The sequence below is a fragment of the Somniosus microcephalus genome, chromosome 7, assembly GCF_052327205.1.
Source record: "Somniosus microcephalus isolate GS21.2 chromosome 7, FLI_Smic_1.0, whole genome shotgun sequence".
Classification (NCBI taxonomy): Eukaryota; Metazoa; Chordata; class Chondrichthyes; order Squaliformes; family Somniosidae; genus Somniosus; species Somniosus microcephalus.
The window spans coordinates 28,170,179-28,190,215 of NC_140993.1; the positions used below are offsets into that span (position 1 = coordinate 28,170,179).

At 47.5% G+C, this 20,037-nt stretch overlaps 1 protein-coding gene across 2 annotated transcripts in view; it reads left to right on the forward strand.

Annotated features, from left to right (window-relative positions):
• Positions 1–20,037, forward strand: part of mppe1 (metallophosphoesterase 1) — a 107,353-nt gene that overhangs the window by 76,795 nt on the left and 10,521 nt on the right. For both annotated transcript variants that reach the window (XM_085992351.1, XM_085992350.1), the window contains 2 exons: positions 7,981–8,103; positions 13,360–13,500. In XM_085992351.1, coding sequence (XP_085848477.1) covers positions 7,981–8,103; positions 13,360–13,500 — 264 coding nt within the window. The remainder of the gene's footprint in view (positions 1–7,980; positions 8,104–13,359; positions 13,501–20,037) is intronic.

Consider the following 20,037-nt stretch of genomic DNA (forward strand, 5'->3'; position numbering starts at 1 on the left):
GCAAGTATGTCCTTTTTTAAGTATGGACACCAAAACTGTACGCAATATTCCAGGTGCGGTCTCACCAATACCTTGTACAACTGAAGCAATACCTCCCTATTTTTATATTCTATCCCCCTAGCAATGAAAGCCAACATTCCATTGGCCTTCTTAATCACTTGCTGCACCTGCATACTAACCTTTTGAGTTTCGTGCACCAGGACCCCCAGATCCCTTTGTACTTCAATACTTTCCAGTTTCTTGCCATTAAGATAATAACTTGCTCTACGATTTTTCCTGCCAAAGTGCATAACCTCACACTTTCTAGTATTGTATTCCATCTGCCAAATCTCTGCCCACTTACTTAGCCTGTCTATGTCCCCTTGCAGGTTTTTTATGTCCTCCTCACTCACGACTTTCCCTCCCATCTTAGTATCATCTGCAAACTTTGATACGTTACACTCGGTCCCCTCCTCCAAATCGTTAATATAGATTGTAAAGAGTTGGGGACCCAGCACTGACCCCTGCGGAACACCACTAGTTACTGATTGCCAGTCTGAGAATGAACCATTTATCCCAACTCTCTGCCTTCTGTTAGATAGCCAATCCTCTATCCATGCCAGAATATTACCCCCAATCCCGTGATTTTTTATCTTAAGCAATAATCTTTTGTGTGGCACCTTGTCAAATGCCTTTTGGAAGTCTAAATACACTACGTCCACTGGTTCCCCTTTATCCACCCTGTACGTTACTTCCTCAAAGAACACCAGCAAATTTGTCAAACATGACTACCCCTTCATAAAACCATGCTGACTTTGTCCTATTAAATTATGATTATCCAAATGTCCTGTTACTGTCTCCTTAATAATGGACTCCAAAATTTTACCTACCACAGATGTTAGGCTAACCGGTCTATAGTTTCCAGCCTTCTGTCTACTGCCCTTTTTAAATAAGGGTGTTACATTAGCAGTTTTCCAGTCTGCCGGGACCTTTGCCGAGTCCAGGGAGTTTTGGAAAATTATTACCAATGCATCCACAATCCCTACCGCCACTTCCCTCAAGACCCTAGGATGTAAGCCATCAGGTCCAGGTGATTTATCCGCCTTGAGTCCCATTATTTTACCGAGTACCACTTCCTTAGTGATTTTGATCATGTTTAGCTCCTCCCCCACTTTAGCCCCCTGTTTGTCCAGTGTTGGGATATTCTTAGTGTCTTCTACTGTAAAGACTGATGTAAAATATTCATTCAGTGTTTTTGCCATCTCCATATTTCCCACCATTAATTTCCCGGTCTCATCCTCTAAGGGACCAACATTTACTTTAGCCACCCTTTTTCTTTTTATATAACTATAAAAACTCTTACTACAGGTAGACTACCTTTTATCCGAACTTCCGAAAACCGAAACCCTCTAAAAACCGAAGGTTTTTTCGTTCAGCGTAAGTCGTGCGCACGACATGACCAGAGTGGCACACGACTTACGCTGAGCAGAGGGTCAGCGTAAGTCGTGCGCACGACCCCGACCCCCGCCGACCCCCCCGCGGACCCCCGCCGACCCCCCCGCCGACCCCGACTCCCGCCGACCCCCCCGCGGAACCCCGCCGACCCCGACCCCCACCGACCCCGACTCCCACCGACCCCCCCGCGGACCCCCGCCGACCCTCCCGCCGACCCACCCCCGACAAATTTCCCAGTCTTATAAAATACCTTCCGAAATCCGAAATTTTCCGAAAACCGAAACACGGCTGGTCCCGAGGTTTTCGGATAAAGGATAGTCTACCTGTATCTGTTTTTATATTTTTTGCTAATTTACTTTCATAATCTATCTTCCCTTTCTTAATCAATCTTTTTGTTATTTTTTGCTGTCTTTTAAAGTTTTCCCAATCCTCTATCCTCCCACTAGATTTGGCTACCTTATATGCCCTTGTTTTTAGTCGAATACTATCCTTAATTTCTTTACTTAGCCACGGATGGCTGTCTTTTCTTTTACACCCTTTTCTTCTCAGTGGAATATATATTTTTTGGAAGTTGTAAAATAACTCCTTAAATGTACACCACTGATCATGTATCGTCTTACCCTTTAATCTATTTTCCCAATCCACTCTACTCAATTCCGCTCTCATACCTTCATAGTCTCCTTTATTCAAGCTTAGCACGCTTGTTTGAGATCCAACCTTCTCACCCTCTAATTGAATATGGAATTCAACCATGTTATGGTCACTCATTCCAAGGGGATCCTTTACTAGGACATTTTTAATTAATCCTGTCTCGTTACACAGGACCAGATCTAAGGTTGCCTGCCCCCTGGTCAGTTCAGTTACATACTGCTCAAGAAACCCATCCCTAATACACTCAATGAACTCATCCTCAAGGCAGCCCTGCCCAATTTGATTTGTCCAATTAATATGATAGTTAAAATCCCCCATAATTATAGATGTTTCCTTATTACAAGCCTCAACTGTTTCCTGATTGATACTCCGTCCAACAGAGTTGCCACTGTTCGGAGGCCTATAGACTACGCCCACTAGTGTTTTTTTCCCCTTATTATTCCTTACCTCCACCCAAACTGTTTCATTATCCTGATCTTTTGACCCAATATCATTTCTCTGTATTACAGTGATTCCTTCCTTTATTAACATAGCCACCCCACCTCCCCTTCCTTCCTGCCTGTCCTTCCTGATCGTTAAATAACCTGGTATGTTTAATTCCCAGGCATTGTCACCCTGCAGCCATGTTTCTGTAATGGCCACAAGATCATACCCATATGTAGTTATTTGTGCCATTAACTCGTCTATTTTGTTACAAATGCTACGTGCATTCAGATAGAGAACTTTCAAAGATGTTTTGTGACACTTAGTTCCTGCTTTTGCCCTTTTTATTACTTTACCTTTTACTCCATACCTTCTGCCCCTTCCTGACATGCTCTGGTTTTTAATTTCCCCACTGCTACCTAAGTCTATGACCTTCTCTGTTGTCATTTTTATTATTTGCTGTCTAGGAACCTCCCCCCCCACTAGTTAGTTTAAAGCCCTCTCTACAGCCCTAGTTATATGATCCGCCAGGACTCTAGTCCCAGCACTGGCCAAGTGAAGCCCGTCCCAACAGAACAGCTCCCTCCTGCCCCAGTACTGGTGCCAGTGTCCCAGGAAGCAAAACCCATTTCTCCCACACCAGTCTTTGAGCCATGCATTTAACTCTCTAATTTTATTTGTCCTAGCCAAATTCGCTCGTGGCTCAGGTAATAATCCAGAGATTATTACCCTTGTGGTTCTGCTTTTTAATTTGGCCCCTAGCTGCTCAAACTCCCTCAGCAGAACCTCCTTCCTTGTCCTATCTATGTCGTTGGTACCAACATGGACCACGACAACTGGATCCTCCCCCTCCCACTCCAAGTTTCTCACCAGTCCAGAGGAGATGTCCTTACCCCTGGCACCGGGCAGGCAACACAGCCTTCGGGACTCTCGCTCTCGGCTGCAAAGAACTCTATCTATCCCCCTAACGATACTATCCCCTACCACTACAACATTTCTTTCAACTCCCCCCACTTGATTGGCCCCCTGCTCCACGGTGCTGTGGCCAGGTTGCTCATCCTCCCTGCAGCCCCTGCTCCTGTCCCCACAGGGAGTAAGAGCCTCGAACCTGTTGGACAAGTGCAAGGGCTGCGGCTCCTCCAACACTACCTCCTGGATCCCGTTAACTGCCTCACTTCTAGTCACACCATCCTGACCCTGGCCACGGACTACATCTGAATTAATTAATCTAATTGGTGTGACTACCTCGTGATACACAGAGTCCAGGTAACTCTCCCCCTCCCTGATGTGTCTCAGTGTTTGAAGCTCGGACTCCAGCTCTTCAACACGGAGCCGGAGTTCCTCAAGCAGCCAACACTTACTGCAAATGTGATCACCGTTAGCATCAATGGTGTTCACCAGCTCCCACATATTGCAGCAGCAACACATCACCTGATCTCCCATTCTATGTAATTAATTACATTTATTAATATTATTCTTAAATATCCTCTGCCCCGATTCTAGATGGTGAATATCACACCTTAGAAACTATAAACCAAAGAGATTTAAGCTTAAAAGGGAGAAATACTCACCAACCAATCACTTACCTGCTTTCTGGTGACGTCACACTTGGATTACTTTTTACCTCTCTCCTCCCAGACTGGAGACTGGTAAACCTTACCTGGTCTCTGGGGACTTTATAGCCCCGCTCTGCCGCTCAGGATTCCCGCCGACGCTGTGAGGCCTTACCTGGTCTCTGGGGACTTTATAGCCCCGCTCTGCCGCTCAGGATTCCCGCCGACGCTGTGAGGCCTTACCTGGTCTCTGGGGACTTTATAGCCCCGCTCTGCCGCTCAGGATTCCCGCCGACGCTGTGAGGCCTTACCTGGTCTCTGGGGACTTTATAGCCCCACTCTGCCGCTCAGGATTCCCGCCGACGCTTTGAGGCCTTACCTGGTCTCTGGGGACTTTATAGCCCCGCTCTGCCGCTCAGGATTCCCGCCGACGCTGTGAGGCCTTACCTGGTCTTTGGGGACTTTATAGCCCCACTCTGCCGCTCAGGATTCCCGCCGACGCTGTGAGGCCTTACCTGGCCTCTGGGGACTTTATAGCCCCGCTCTGCCGCTCAGGATTCCCGCCGACACTGTGAGGCCTTACCTGGTCTTTGGGGACTTTATAGCCCCGCTCTGCCGCTCAGGATTCCCGCCGACGCTGTGAGGCCTTACCTGGTCTCTGGGGACTTTATAGCCCCGCTCTGCCGCTCAGGATTCCCGCCGACGCTGTGAGGCCTTACCTGGTCTCTGGGGACTTTATAGCCCCGCTATGCCGCTCAGGATTCCCGCCGATGCTGTGAGGCCTTACCTGGTCTTTGGGGACTTTATAGCCCCGCTCTGCCGTTCAGGATTCCCGCCGACGCTGTGAGGCCTTACCTGGTCTCTGGGGACTTTATAGCCCCGCTCTGTGAGGCCTTACCTGGTCTCTGGGGACTTTATAGCCCCGCTCTGCCGTTCAGGATTCCCGCCGACGCTGTGAGGCCTTACCTGGTCTCTGGGGACTTTATAGCCCCGCTCTGTGAGGCCTTACCTGGTCTCTGGGGACTTTATAGCCCCGCTCTGCCGCTCAGGATTCCCGCCGACGCTGTGAGGCCTTACCTGGTCTCTGGGGACTTTATAGCCCCGCTCTGCCGCTCAGGATTCCCGCCGACGCTGTGAGGCCTTACCTGGTCTCTGGGGACTTTATAGCCCCGCTCTGCCGCTCAGGATTCCCGCCGACGCTGTGAGGCCTTACCTGGTCTCTGGGGACTTTATAGCCCCGCTCTGCCGCTCAGGATTCCCGCCGACGCTGTGAGGCCTTACCTGGTCTCTGGGGACTTTATAGCCCCGCTCTGCCGCTCAGGATTCCTGCCGACGCTGTGAGGCCTTACCTGGTCTCTGGGGACTTTATAGCCCCGCTCTGCCGCTCAGGATTCCTGCCGACGCTGTGAGGCCTTACCTGGTCTCTGGGGACTTTTATAGCCCCGCTCTGCCGCTCAGGATTCCCGTTAAGGCTAAAGGGATCAAGGGATATGGGGAGAAAGCAGGGACCGGGTACTGAATTTGGATGATCAGCCATGATCTCATTGAATGGCGGAGCAGGCTCGAGGGGCCGAATGGCCTACTCCTGCTCCTATCTTCTATGTTTCTATGTGACGGCAATATGAATCGTGCGAAAGGCAATTTGGCAAATTGTTTCGGTTCAGGTTTTATGGATTCCCATTAATCGGATATTAGGCTCTGGAATTACCTTCCTGATACCGCTCCGCCTCTCTACCTCGCTCTCTCCTCCTTCAAGACTCTCCTTAAAACCTACCTCTTTGACCAACCTGTACTTGCATCTCCTTATGTAGCTCGGTGTCAAATTTTTGTTTGATAACGCTCCTGTGAAGCGCACTCGGAGCAACTTCCTGCTCTTACATTCAGTAAGCAAAACAAAAATAATAAATATATATGCTTAATTGTATAACGAATTTTTATACAAAAAAAAAATACCCATTGTGTTACAGGGGGGGTCCCAGAATTTTTTTTTTAAACACGGGAGGGGGTCCTTGGAAGCAAGAGGCTCGAAGATCGATATAAATCGGTCCTCGGGCCACGCCTGCCACTCGGGGTGAGCTGCCGACACTGGTCGCGTCTCCGCGGGCAGCCTGCCCCGAGCAGAGACATCAATGCCAGCACCTGCCCTCAGACAAGTCCCAGGAGGGGGGCTTGGAGCGGCCTACGGTCGGGGCGGGCGATCCCGACTTCTGTCTCCACAGGAAGGTGTTTTTGATTTTTTTCCCCCCACCCCAGAACTTTCCTTTGGTTGACAGTGGCAGGGACTGCGTTGTGAGGTGGTTGTGTTGGGCACCGGGTGAGGGGCGGTGATATGGGTAGGATTTTTTTTTAAATAAAATAAATTTGTGAAGCATTTTCAGATGCAGTCACATAGTTTTTGTAAAGAGCTGTGCCATGTTCGAGATTAAATAAAGCCACAAATGAGGTTTATAAACCAACTGCCAATCTGTATTGGTTTAGGTTTGGGAAAAAAAAGCATCTCGTGACTTCTGTACCAAAACTTGTGGGCCCAGAAATTCAGGTCGGAGGCTTCCCGCGGGTGTAAGCCTCCGACCTGCACTTACCTTGCGCGCCGGCCGTTGTGCTGTGGGCCCGCGTGGGATTCCGATCCTGGGCCTGCTCCAACTGCCGGCGCGCAGTGCTTGCGTATCCCAGGGGAGCAGTTAGTTCGAAGCGTCCCCTGTGATCACGTGGGCCATGGAGAGCCAATGGTAGCAGGGAATGCTTCATTCATAGATTTGACAGGAAGAGCTGTCAAATCCATAAATACAGTTCAGCCCCAAAACATCACTAAAACTTCAAATAATTTTTTTTTTAAATCACATTTTAAAAATAACTATAAATTACATAAAATAACAATTTTAAACAATAATTTAAATTTTTGAAAAAATTAATTACACTTTCTAACGGGGCTAAAAATAAACTTACCTTTCTTTAAAGTATTTAAAAATAATAAACCTGTGGAAAAAATGTTTTAATTTTACTTAATTCACCACTTACCTTGTTAAAAGCAAGCCTTGCGACTGCTTTTTAAAAGTGAAACTCCTGGAGACTTACCCTCCCGGAGAAACCTGCAAAAAAAACGGAAGTTCCAGGCGCACGCGCTGCCTCTCCGGCGCACGCGTTCGACCTGTGAACCCCTTCCTTTAAGGGAACGGAAGTGCCAGTTTCCCGCGCATGCACAGTGTATGCACGAAACCAGCACTTTTGTTGGGCCTACGGGTGAGTACCCAGCGCGTACTCACCCGCGGGGACCCGAAGTTCTGGATGATTTTTAAACGTTTGTCTCCTGATTTATGAGGCGATGGGGTTGACAAGGCTGCATGAGGAGAAAAAACGTACGCAGCCAGTTGTTGTGATCTGGAATGCGCTGCCTGAATGGGCAGTGGAAGCGGATTCAATAGGAACTTTCAAAAGAGAATTGGATAGAAACTTGAATGGGAGAAATTTGCAGGGCTACGGGGAAAGAGCCGGGGAGTGGGTCTAATTGGAGAGCTCTTTCACAGGTGGCATTGGCCGAATGGCCTCCTTCTGTGCTGTATTATTCTATGATTACATAGAATGTCCAGCACAGAAACAGGCCATTTGGCCCAACTAGTCTGTGCTAGTGTTTATATTCCGCACGAGTCTCCACCCATTCCATCTCCCTCATCTCGGCTTTTTAGAAAATCTTTCTATTCCCTTTTCTCTGTGTGCTCATCTAGTTTCCATTGGAAAGCATCCAAGCTATCTGCCTCAACCACTCCCTGTGGTAGCGAGTTCCACAATTTCATCACTCTCTCTGAGTAAAGACATTTTTCCTCATCGCCCTCTGATTGATTAGTAACTCTGATATCAGTGCAGTTTGTTGTGGTTATTGTTGTCGTACTAATAGTTTCCCTGTTTGTATCGACTCTTCCAGCATTTTCCCCTTTACCGTGCCAGCGATGAGGAGTGTACGGGCGAAGACTCTGCTCCTCCTGAGGAAAAGAAGCTGCTATTCCGGGAGAAGTACGACACGTTGTCACTCGAAGCTTCCAAAAAAGTAAGAAATGCAATGACTGACTCGTCGGAGCTGTAGACAAGTCTGTTTGGTCACGCCACTTTTTTTTTTACATGGGACGAGCGACGTGCCTCTCCCCACTGAACGCTCCCTTCAATTGGACAAGCTGGAAGCGAAGCTGTGTCTTACAGTTAGTGCTACATTAGTGTGTCAGCGGGGGCTCAGTGGGCAGCATTCCTGCCTCCGGAGTCAGAAGGTTGTGGGTTCAAGTCCCACTCCAGAGGCTTCAGCACATAAACAAAGCTGACACACCTGTAAAAAATAAAATTAAAAAATCATTCACTTGCTCGTCAATGTTACAAGGCGGTAAGATGTGAATTGTGGGAGTGCTGCATTGTCAGAGGTGCTGTCTTTTGGATGAGACGTTAAACCGAGGCCCCGTCTGCCCTCTCAGGTGGACGTAAAAGATCCCGTGGCACCATTTTGAGGAAGAGCAGGGGGAGTTATCCCCGGTGTCCCGGCCAATATTTATCCTTCAATCAACATCACTAAAAAAACAGATTATCTGGTCATTATCACACTGCTGTTTGTGGGAGCTTGCTGTGTGCAAAATGGCTGCTGTGTTTCCTACATTACAACAGTGACTACACTTCAAAAAGTACTTCATTGGCTGTAAAGCACTTTGGGACGTCGTGCAAGGTGCTATGTAAATGCAAGTTCTTTCTTTATGGGTTTTGCCTGGTTTTTTTACTGTAAGGAGGAACCTCCATTATCTGCTGCGATGGAGGAAATCTTCCCAACGCCCCCATCCACCCCTCCCCTCCCGACCCTAGTAATTAATAGAAATTGGTGTATAATCTAGTTTCCCTAAATTCTGGTCTTGCACATATTGTACATATGGTATCGAGTTCCCTGCTAGGCTAGTCACTGAAATGAGTACAATTCAAATAACAAAACCAACATATTTCACCAAGAAAACATGATGAAATACAATCACAAAACAAGTGTACAGTTAGCTGACGACCTCTGGCAAGATCCCATGGCACTATTCAGAGTAAGAGCAAGGGAGTTCTCCCCGGTGTCCTGGTCAGCATTTATCCTTAAATAGCAACACAGATTATCTGTGTTCTGACGAAGGGTCACTGACCTGAAACGTTAACTCTGTTTTTCTTTCTCTCTCCGCGGATGCTGCCTGACCTGCTGAGTGTTTCCAGCACTTCCTGTTGTTATTTCAGATTTCCAGCACCCGCAGTATTTTGCTGTTTTAACACAGATTATCTGGTGATTTACCTCATTGCTGTTTGTGGAAGCTTGCTGTGCAAAAATTGGCTGCCGTGTTTCCCTACATTACAACAGTGACTACACTTCAAAAAGTACTTCATTGGCTGTGAAGTGTTTTTTTCCATTAAAAAGTATTCTTTGTGTTTAAGAGTGGTAACCTGGTGCAGCTTTATTAATACGACTGAAAATCACCAAAAATAAGCACTTTTAATAAGCGTGTCCAGTGTTCTGCCTGTGAATAACCCAATTTACAATCACTGAAAATGACTTAAAAAAAACTATACTGAACCATACAATAATTTCATTGGTGAACACTAGCCAGTTTCTTCGTAAATTAAATACTTTTTGATGTGAAAAAACTTTGAAAACATGCCTGTGCGCCTGAGAAAATGAGCGCAATTTGAAGAGCCTTCCCGAATCGGCGGAATCTCGCAATGTCGATCTGGAGCGTGGCCCAGATTTGTGGGCAGGGCCTGATTCGGGCCACATTGAATCTTGAACCAGCATGAAAGATCGCAGAAAACGCGAGCCTCGGTGGTTCGGGGCGTAACTCACTTGCGTTTTAAATTCCTTGATCTTCTGCGCAGGTTCAGTCGATTCCGCCCGGATTGCGCTGGTCTCTGGGTGTAAAACTAGCGGAAACAAAACTCCCCCCCCCCCCCCCCACAACGTCTCTACATTGTACGGACCATTTAAAACCACTGTTTATTTGAGAGAAAGATTGGTGGGTTAGCAAGTTGTGAGGAAGACACAAAGGCCTAGAAATTCAGTGCCCTTAGCACCGATTTTGCGGCGCTAGAGGGCCTAGCGCTGCAATTGGCGCCGGTTCCTAAATTGCCTGGGGCCCTTCCGCGGCGGTAGACCGGTAGCGCTGCGCCGGCACCGATGACGTCATCGGTGTGCGCAGCGTCCCGGTTGCCGTGGTAACCCGGCCCCAAGCCGAAATTCAGTTGCGGCCGCCTCGCCAGTGGCAGCCGCAACTAAGACTCCGGCAAACGAGTGTTGCCGGAGTCTGCGCCGGCGCTTTAAGGAGGCGCGGCGGCCGGCCGCTTTCCCGCCGGCCGCCTGCCCGCAGCTCCCTCCCCGGACTTCTCCCCCCCCCCCCCCCGGAACAGATGCAAGCCCGGCACTTGTCCGAGGTGCCGGGCTCATTTTTGCAGAGATTTGCGCGAGCCGCGGCCGGGTGCAGGCAGCTCCTCCTTAACGGAAGGAGGAGGCCTGCACTTCCCGAGCCTGCCGCACCGCAGCGGGCGCCGCAGCGCCGGAATAACGCCGCAATGCGGCGCGTTGCGCCAGTTTTCAGGCGCTAAAACCCTTCAGTAGCGCCGGCAGCCGTTTGGGCGCGGCGCTACTGAATTTTTGGCGCGCGCAAAGGGACTTAGCGCCGGCGCTAACTTCCGGCGCTAAAGCCCTGGCGCAGCGCAAACTCAATTTCTAGGCCAAAGAGTCTGCGAAGGGATATAGACAGGTTCAGTGAGTGGGCAAAAATTTGGCAGATGGAGTATAATGTGGGAAAATGTGAGGTTATCCACTTTGGCAGGAAGAATAAAAAAGCAAATTATTATTTAAATGGAGTGAGACTACAGAATGCTGCGGTACAAAGGGATCTGGGGGTCCTCGTACATGAAACACAAAAAGTTAGCATGCAGGTACAGCAAGTAATTAGGAAGGCTAATGGAATGTTGGCCTTTATTGCAAGGGGGATGGAGTATAAAAGTAGGAAGTTTTGATGCAACTTTACAGGGCGCTGGTGAAACCACACCTGGAGTACTGCGTACAGTTTTTACCTCCTTATTTAAGGAAGGATATACTTGCATTGGAGGCAGTGCAGAGAAGGTTCACTAGGTTGATTCCTGGGAGGAAGGGGTTGATGTATGACGAAAGGTTGAGCAGGTTGGGTCCTATACTCATTGGAGTTTAGAAGAATGAGAGGTGATCTTATTGAAACATATAAGATTCTGAGGGGGATTGACAGGGTGGATGCTGAGAGGATGTTTCCCCTAGTGGGGGAATCTAGAACTTGGGGGCATAGTTTCAGGATAAGGGGTCGCCCATTTAAGATGGAGATGAGAAGGAATTTCTTCTCTCAGAGGGTCGTGAATCTTTGGAATTCTCTACCCCAGAGAGCTGTGGAGGCGGAGTTACTGAATATATTCAAGGCGGAGATTGACAGACATTTGAACTACAAGGGAATCGAGGGGTATGGGGAGAGAGCGGGAAAGTGGTGTTGAGGCCAAAATTGGATCAGCCATGATCTTACTGAATGGCGGAGCAGGCTCGAGGGGCCGATTGGCCTGCTCCTGCTCCTGCTCCTATGTTCTTATGCAGAAATCAGTCGTGGACCTTCTGATCCATATGCAGTACCTCCATCAGTTCCCAACCAGGCACACCTGCCTGGGTGCCATGCTGAACGTGTATCGAATCGGATGGGCATTTTTCCAATTGAACCTAGGTTATTAACTTCCCCCTCGCATGCTGGCTCGAGTGATAAAGATTTCAACAATCTAATACAGCTGGAAATAAACTTTTCATGTTTGTCCCAGCATCACCTCCTTTTGCTTTGTCATTTAATCACTCGACCCTATCGCAGACCTTTCCCTTTTGTTCTTCCCCCCCACTTTCCCTGGCTCTGCACTTACTTTAAAAACTGTCACATTTTTAACTTCTTCCAGTTATGACGGAAGGTCATCGACCTGAAACGTTAACTCTGTTTCTCACTCCACAGATGCTGTGCCTGACCCGCTGAGTGTTTTACAGCATTCTCTGTTTTTATTTCAGATTTCCGTCTGTCTTTTTCTTTTGTGTATTTTTTTATGTAAAGAAAAAGAAAGACTTGCATTTATATAGCGTCTTTCACGACCATCAGACGTCTCAAAGCGCTTTACAGCCAATGAAGTACTTTTTGAAGTGTAGTCACTGTTGTAATTTAAAAAAAACATTTTTTATTCATTGTTGGGATGTGGGCGTCACTGGCTAGGCCTGCATTTAGTGCCCATCCCTAATTGCCCTTGAGAAGATGGTGGTGAGCCACCTTCTTGAACCGCTGCAGTCCATATGGTGTAGGTACACCCACAATGCTGTTAGGAAGGGAGTTCCAGGATTTTGGCCCAGCGACAGTGAAGGAACAGCGATACAGGTCCAAGTCAGGATGGTGTGTGGCTTGGAGGGGAACTTGTAGGTGGTGATGTTCCCATGCGTCTGCTGCCCTTGTCCTTCTAAGTGGTAGAGGTCGTGGGTTTGGAAGGTGCTGTTGAAGGAGCTTTGGCGAGTTGCTGCAGTGCATCTTGTAGATGGTACACACTGCAGCCACAGTGCGCCGGTGGTGGAGAGTGAATGTTGAAGGTGGTGGATGGAGTGCCAATCAAGCGGGCTGCTTTATCCTGAATAGTGTCGAGCTTCTTGAGTGTTGTTGGAGCTGCACTCATCCAGGCAAGTGGAGAGTATTTCATCACACTCCTGACTTGTGCCTTGTAGATGGTGGAAAGGCTTTGGGGAGTCAGGAGGTGAGACACTCGCCGCAGAATTCCCAGCCTCTGGCCTGCTCTTGTAGCCACAGTATTTATATGGCTGGTCCAGTTCAGTTTCTGATCAATGGTAACCCCCAGGATGTTTATAGTGGGGGATTCAGCGATGGTAATGCCATTGAATGTCAAGGGGAACACGGCAGCCAATTTGTGCACAGCAAGGTCCCACAAACAGCAATGTGATAATGGCCAGGACACCGGGGAGAACTCCCCTGCTCTTCTTCGAAATAGTGGCCATGGGATATGTAACATCCACCTGAGAGAGCAGACGTGGCCTCGGTTTAACGTCTCATCCGAAAGACGGCACCTCTGACAGTGCAGCACTCCCTCAGCACTGCACTGGAGTGTCAGCCTAGATTTTTTGTGCTCAAGTCCCTGGAGTGGGACTTGAACCATATGTGCTTTAGTATCCTGGACAAACTGGTTCCCAGTACAGCACTACCTGTGTTTTTTTTAATATCGGTGGTAACTGAATTCTCACGGTTTGTTTCAGCTACTCTGGTGGTTCCGTCCTCGATTGATCCTCAGCGGCCACACCCACAGTGCCTGCGTTGTGCTGCATGATGAACACCTTTCCGAGATCAGTATCCCATCCTTTAACTGGAGGAATCGGAACAACCCCAGCTTCCTTCTGGTAAAATGCAAACTTAGCACTTTTTTTGTTTAAACAATCTAAAGATATCTGTCATAAAAAACAGACAATGCTGGAAAATACTCAGCGGGTCAGGCACAGCAGCTGTGGAGAGAGAGAAACAGAGTTAATGTCTTAGGTCAGTCACCTTTCATCAGAACTGGAAGAAGTTAGAGATTTCAGAGTTTTTAAGCAAGTGCATAACCAGGGAAAAAGGGGGAGGGGAGTGAAATAAAGAATAGATTTGCCTTCCAAAGCTAGGCTTTATTAACTTTAAAATCTGCAGCACATCTTCCCACATCCAGTCCCAACCAAAGCTGGAAAAGAACTGAATTTTAAGGTGGCCACAACACATCATGTGATCATCAACTACCAATGAGATTACAACATATATCCCAAGGCAGTTAACAAACAACCAATCACAATACTTTTACTAAACAAGAAATAATCACCACATTCACCCCTCCTTTTAAAATATACTCCAACCTAAATAACCTTTACAATTTATAATTAATTATTTACAACTAAAACTATGCACAACAAGAATAAAACTGTTCACATGACACAATACTAAGTGAACAACAACAAATAGTAACATTGCACATAAGTATTAAGTATCTCTCAACTAAAACAATATACTATAATATTTCAACAATTTTAAAACATTACTATCAATTTAAAAGTCCATTTTCAATCGGTCAACCGGATATCTTGTTCGTGTCGACCTTCTTAACCTTGGTGAAATTCCTTGCCCTCCCACACCAGAAGGCACAGAAGTATCTTCAGCAGGAAGGCTATCCATATCCCGATTTTCAACGGTTTCCGGATTAGAAATCCCATCAGAAGGTAAACTGGGACGGTCATAAACATCTATCAAGGGCTGACTAATAGAAGTATAATTATCTGCAATCGGATTGGAAATATTCGTAGTATCTGTAACAGCATCCACATTATCTGAATCATGACTATTGTTAATATCCTCAGAAGAGGGCTGGCCCCCACAAGGAGCCAAGTCTTTAATTGAAACAGTACTTTCTTTCCCATCTTGGAATCGAATATGAGCATATTGGGAATTTGCCTCCAACAGCTCCACCTCCTCCACCAAAGGATCATATTTTGACAATCTAACATGGCGTCGAAGCAGCACAGGTCCCTGCATAGTAAGCCATGAAGGTACCGAATATCCCGTAGTAGATCTCCGCGGATAGTTAAAGAGCCTTTCATGGGGGGTCACATTAGTAGCCGTTGAAAGCAATGATCTAATGGAATGCAGGGCATCAGGCAGTACCATTTCCCACTGTGTATTCTTAAGGTTCCGGGATGTCAAAGCCAACATAACTGCCTTCCAGATCACCCCATTGTATCATTCGCACTGTCCATTACCCTGGGGATTATACGGGGTAGTTCTACTAGTAGATATTCCCCGACTCTGAAGGTATTCCTTCAACTGGGAAGACATAAAAGAACTTCCCTGATCCGAATGGATATACGCAGGCATCCCAAAGATAACAAAAAGTTGAGTCAGACATTTAATAACTGTAGCAGCTGATACATCTGCACAAGGAAAAGCAAAAGGGAACCTTGAAAACTCATCCACAACAGTAAATATATATCGGTTTTGAGTAGTTGAAGGAAGAGGCCCCTTAAAATCGACGCTCAAACGTTCAAAAGGAGAAGTAGCCTTTATAAGATGAGCTCGTTGAGGCTTAAAAAAATTCGGTTTACACCGAGCACAGATAGAACATGATGAAGTCATCCGCTTGACGTCTTCAACTGAAAAAGGCAAGTTCTTACTGCGTACAAAGTGTATCATCCTCGTAACCCCAGGATGACATAAGGCATTGTGAAGATTAATAAGCGTATCTCCGTGAATCACAGAACAATAAGCCCTCGACAGTGCATCAGCAGCAACATTATCCTTCCCCAGACAATAAACTATGTCAAAATGGTAACATGCCAACTCAATCCTCCATCTCATTATTTTATCATTTTTGATCTTTCCAAAATGTTTAACATCAAACATAAAGGACACAGATTTTTGATCAGTTACCAACGTGAAATGTCGCCCCGATAAATAATGTCTCCATTTACGCAATGCTTCTACTATTGCGTATGCCTCTTTCTCTATTGAAGAATGTCTTTTTTCACTATTGTTCAAAGTACGTGAGAAAAAGGCCACAGGTCTTCCATTTTGGTTCAGAGTAGCCCCAGTTGCAAAATCCGAAGCATCCGTCTCGATCACAAAGGGAACCTGCTCATCAATAGAATGCACAACTGCTCCTAAAATATCCTTTTTAAAATTCTCAAAACATGTCCTGGCCTCCCATGATAGAGGATATGTCGTAACCCGAATAAGAGGCCGAATCTTCTGTGAAAAATTTGCAATCCAATTAGAATAATAAGAAAACAGTCCAACAACTCGTTGCAAAGCCTTAGAATTAGTAGGACAAGGTAAATCAATCAATGGTCGCAGATGTTCTGGATCTGGTTTAATTTTGTTTCCCGAGATAATATACCCCAATAGCTTTACCTCAGTAGTCGAAAAGATACATTTCTCTTTGTTAAAAGTTAAACCAACTTTTTCCGCAGCTTGAAGGAATCTTTTAAAATTAGAATCATGCTCCACCCTTGATTTGCCACACACTGTTATGTCATCTAAGTATGAAAAGGTGTCAGAGAGGGAGTTATCACTTATAAAGGCATCCATTGCCCGTTGAAAACAAGCAACACCATTAGTAACACCAAATGGTATTCGGCAAAACTGATACAGCTTTCCACCAGCCTCAAAGGCCGTATATGGTTGATCCTTCTTAACAATAGGAATCTGATGATAAGCACTCTTTAAATCAATAGTGCTAAAAACCTTATACTGAGATACTTTGTTGATAAGCTCATCAATCTTAGGCAAAGGGTACGCATCTAATTGAGTATACCTATTAATAGTTTGGGAATAGTCCATCACCATTCGTTTCTTGTGTCTCTCGTTAGTCGTGACAACTACCTGTGCTCGCCAAGGCGAACAACTAGGTTCAATGATTCCTTCCAATAAGAGATGTTGAACTTCAGAATTAATAAATTCTCTATCCTGACTACTATATCTTCTTGACTTGGTAGCAATTGGCTTACAATCCGACATCAAATTGGAAAAAAGTGATAATGGAGAAATAGATAAAGAGGTTAATCCACAAATAGATAAAGGTGGCTTAGTCCCTCCAAATGAAAGACTAAGAGACTCGTGTAACTGAAGCACATCATGTCCAATCAAAATATCCGCACAGAGATTAGGCAAAACAGATAGGCGTATATCAGTATACGTATTACCTAGAAGAATCATTTTCACAAAGCAACAACCAGCTATTTGTGAAGTAAGGGTCGTCTGAGCCATACACACCTCATACATAACAGGCGAAATTTTCAAATGCTTCTCCTTCACAAACTGAAGACTTATAAAACTCTCAGTACTGCCCGTATCTATAAGGGCCTTCACTTCCAACCCATTAACTTGAGCCGTAACTATAGCTTTGTTTAGGCCATGAGCAAATGCAGCAGAAATTGATGCAATAAACGCCCTATCTAAAGGCTGAATAGTCACAGAGGAGGTAGTGGAGGAGGGCCCTCCCACACCAGGAGAGGAGGAGGTAATTGAACCTGATGATTTGCACACGCGTGCATAATGACCTCTCTTGCCGCATTTACTACACACAGCCTCCCGAGCAGGACACTTCAGACGAGGGTGCCGGATATTCCCACAAAAATAACACTTCTGAATCCTAGAGGCAACAGCCGCCGAAGTAGAAACTGTTTCAGAATCTAGTAAACCACTCCCATTAAGTCCACATAATTCCTTTTCATCCGAAACTGCCGAAACCATAGTCGCAGGCCGATTAAAAAGAGCATAAGAATCCAAACTTCTCTGAGCCACATCCAATGTAGAAGCTTGCTCAAAAGCACTTTTAAGATCCAAAGTCTTATTTTCTAACAACCGCTGACGAATTGATCGAGACAGTAATCCATTAATAAAAGCATCCCGTACCGATTTTTCCTTATATTCTTCAGCCGTCACGGCCTTATAATTACAGTTAACACTAAGGCACCGAAGTGCTTGTAAATAAGTATCCAAAGATTCTCCCACCTGCTGCCTACGGGCAGATAGAAGGTGACGTGCAAATACCTCATTCTTTGGTTTAACAAAAATCTTTTCCAATGCAGAAATAGCCACTTCATGGCCTAGAAATTCAGTTGCGTTCGCCAGCCGTTAACGCCATAAGAGGGGTAGATTTCCAGCGCTAGGCACTTAGCGCCCGGGCGCAGGCCGATCTGCGCCTACGCCCAACTTCAGTTGACATTTAGCGCCGGCGCAAAATGTTTGCGCCCGCTCAGCTGCGCGCGCAGCTTATGACGTCATTTCGTCGTGCAACGCTGTTTGTGCGCCCCAAACCGGAAATTCAGTGGCGCCCGCCCAATGTGGGCGTGGCGCTGTTAAGAACTGTGAAGTGGAACGCAGCAGAGGTCCTGCGGGCCTCGGGGAGCACTAATTAAAGGGCACTTACACTGAACTATAAAGGCCAGCCATTTTGCTGCAATGACTTTAGTGCTTTGGATTTCTGGACAGAGACCAAGGAACAGACCTTACTGATTTGGGACAACATAGGAGAGGTATTTTTGGCTTCTGGCCAGAGCTTTGAAATTTGACTCATTGTGATTTCACTGTTTGCAAGTTTATTATGGGGGCTGCATGGGGTTCCAACCCTCAGTTGCAGCATTATGTGCAAAGGGCTCGCAGACGCTGTGTGAGAGGGCCAGCCATGCCTAGACGCAGAGGGGCCATCAGGCGTCGGCAACGTAGGCCTTACCCACTCAGGGAATACCGGCAGCAGGTGTCCTATCTCACCATGACTGCCGCGCATTGTGTTAAGAGGCTGCGCTTCAGAAGGGAGGTGGTTGCAGAGATCTGCCAGCTGCTTCACAGAGATCTGCGTCCACAGCTGATGTGCAGGACGTCTCTGTCGGTGGAAGTGAAGGTCACGGTGGCTCTGAACTTTTATGCAAGCGGCTCCTTACAAGCCGCTGCTGGGGACATAGCGAACATCTCCCAGTTCGCCGTGCATCACTGCATCCGGCAGGTCACCGATGCCCTTTTCGCAAGGAGACACCAATTCATCTCCTTCCCCATGACCCTAGAGAGGCAGGAGCAGCGTGCAGTTGGATTTGCCAGGATTGCCGACTTCCCCATGGTGCAGGGCGCCATTGACTGCACGCATGTGGCTATGCGGGCACCTATCGACAATGCCGAGGATTACTGCAACCGGAAGGGCTACCATTCCCTCAATGTACAGCTGGTGTGTGACCACAGGCAGCGCATCCTAGCTGTCAATGCCCGCTTTCCAGGAAGCAGCCACGATGCATTTATCCTGCGCCAGACTACTGTGGCTGACATGTTCGAGGCACAGCCTCCACCAAGGGGATGGCTTATTGGGGACAAGGGCTACCCTTTGTGTACATGGCTCATGACCCCGCTCCACGCGCCCAGGACCCCTGCGGAGGAGGCATACAACGAAAGCCATCAAGCCACAAGGAACATCATAGAGCAAACGATTGGCGTCCTCAAGCAACGGTTCCGCTGGCTGGATCGTTCCGGCAGATCTCTACAGTATTCGCCGGATAGAGTCTCCCAGTTCGTCGTCGTTTGCTGCATGCTGCACAACCTGGCTATCCGCAGGACTCAGGCACTGCCACCTCGCGTTGGACCACCACCTCAGGAGGACGAGCAGGAGGACCATGAGGAGGAGGAGGAGGAGGAGGAGGAGTACCAGCCCAGGAGGGAGCCACAAGGTCCAAGGGCCGTCCGCCGGCGGCTTATTGAACGACACTTCTAGGCCCCCTGTCAGGGAATGGCTTGTGGCAATGAACGCACCTGAATGCAGCCGCTCCGCAAGCCCTCAGCCGGTTAACGCAACAACCACTTGAAACATGACACCTGGACAAGCTGAATAAATAAAAAGCTTTATTTAACAAACTCAGGGCCCTTCCCACATGAAACAGAAAAACAGACAAGACCCCCAAAAGACAGTCAAAAACATATCTCACTCCCACAACCTGGGGAGGAATAACAAAAATCGTCCATCCAATTGGCCTTCATCCTCGGCCTTACCAAAATAAGCCCCCTCCCTTCCAGAACACAAACACCCCCATATAAAAAAAACAGTTGGCAACACACTCTACTTGGTGTGCCGAGAGGGCGAGACCTTCTGCAGGCTTCTCCGGCCCCTGCCCGACCTGTTGCTCCGCCTCAACCTGGGCCCTGTGGGTGTTGCAAGGCTGGGGGAAGGCTCCTGAGGGGCACAATGCGTGACGGCAGATGCCCTTGGGGGTCGGCCTAGACGAGGTCCGGCCCTGGAGGGGCCGGCTGCTGACTGCTGCAGCTGTGGCTGGCCAGCATCAGTCTCTCCAGCAGCTCGTCGCACCTTGGCTGGGGGAGTGGCAGTGGCGGCTGCAGCAATGGGGGCAAGCTGGCTGATGCCAGGCGCTCGCTGGTCGCCA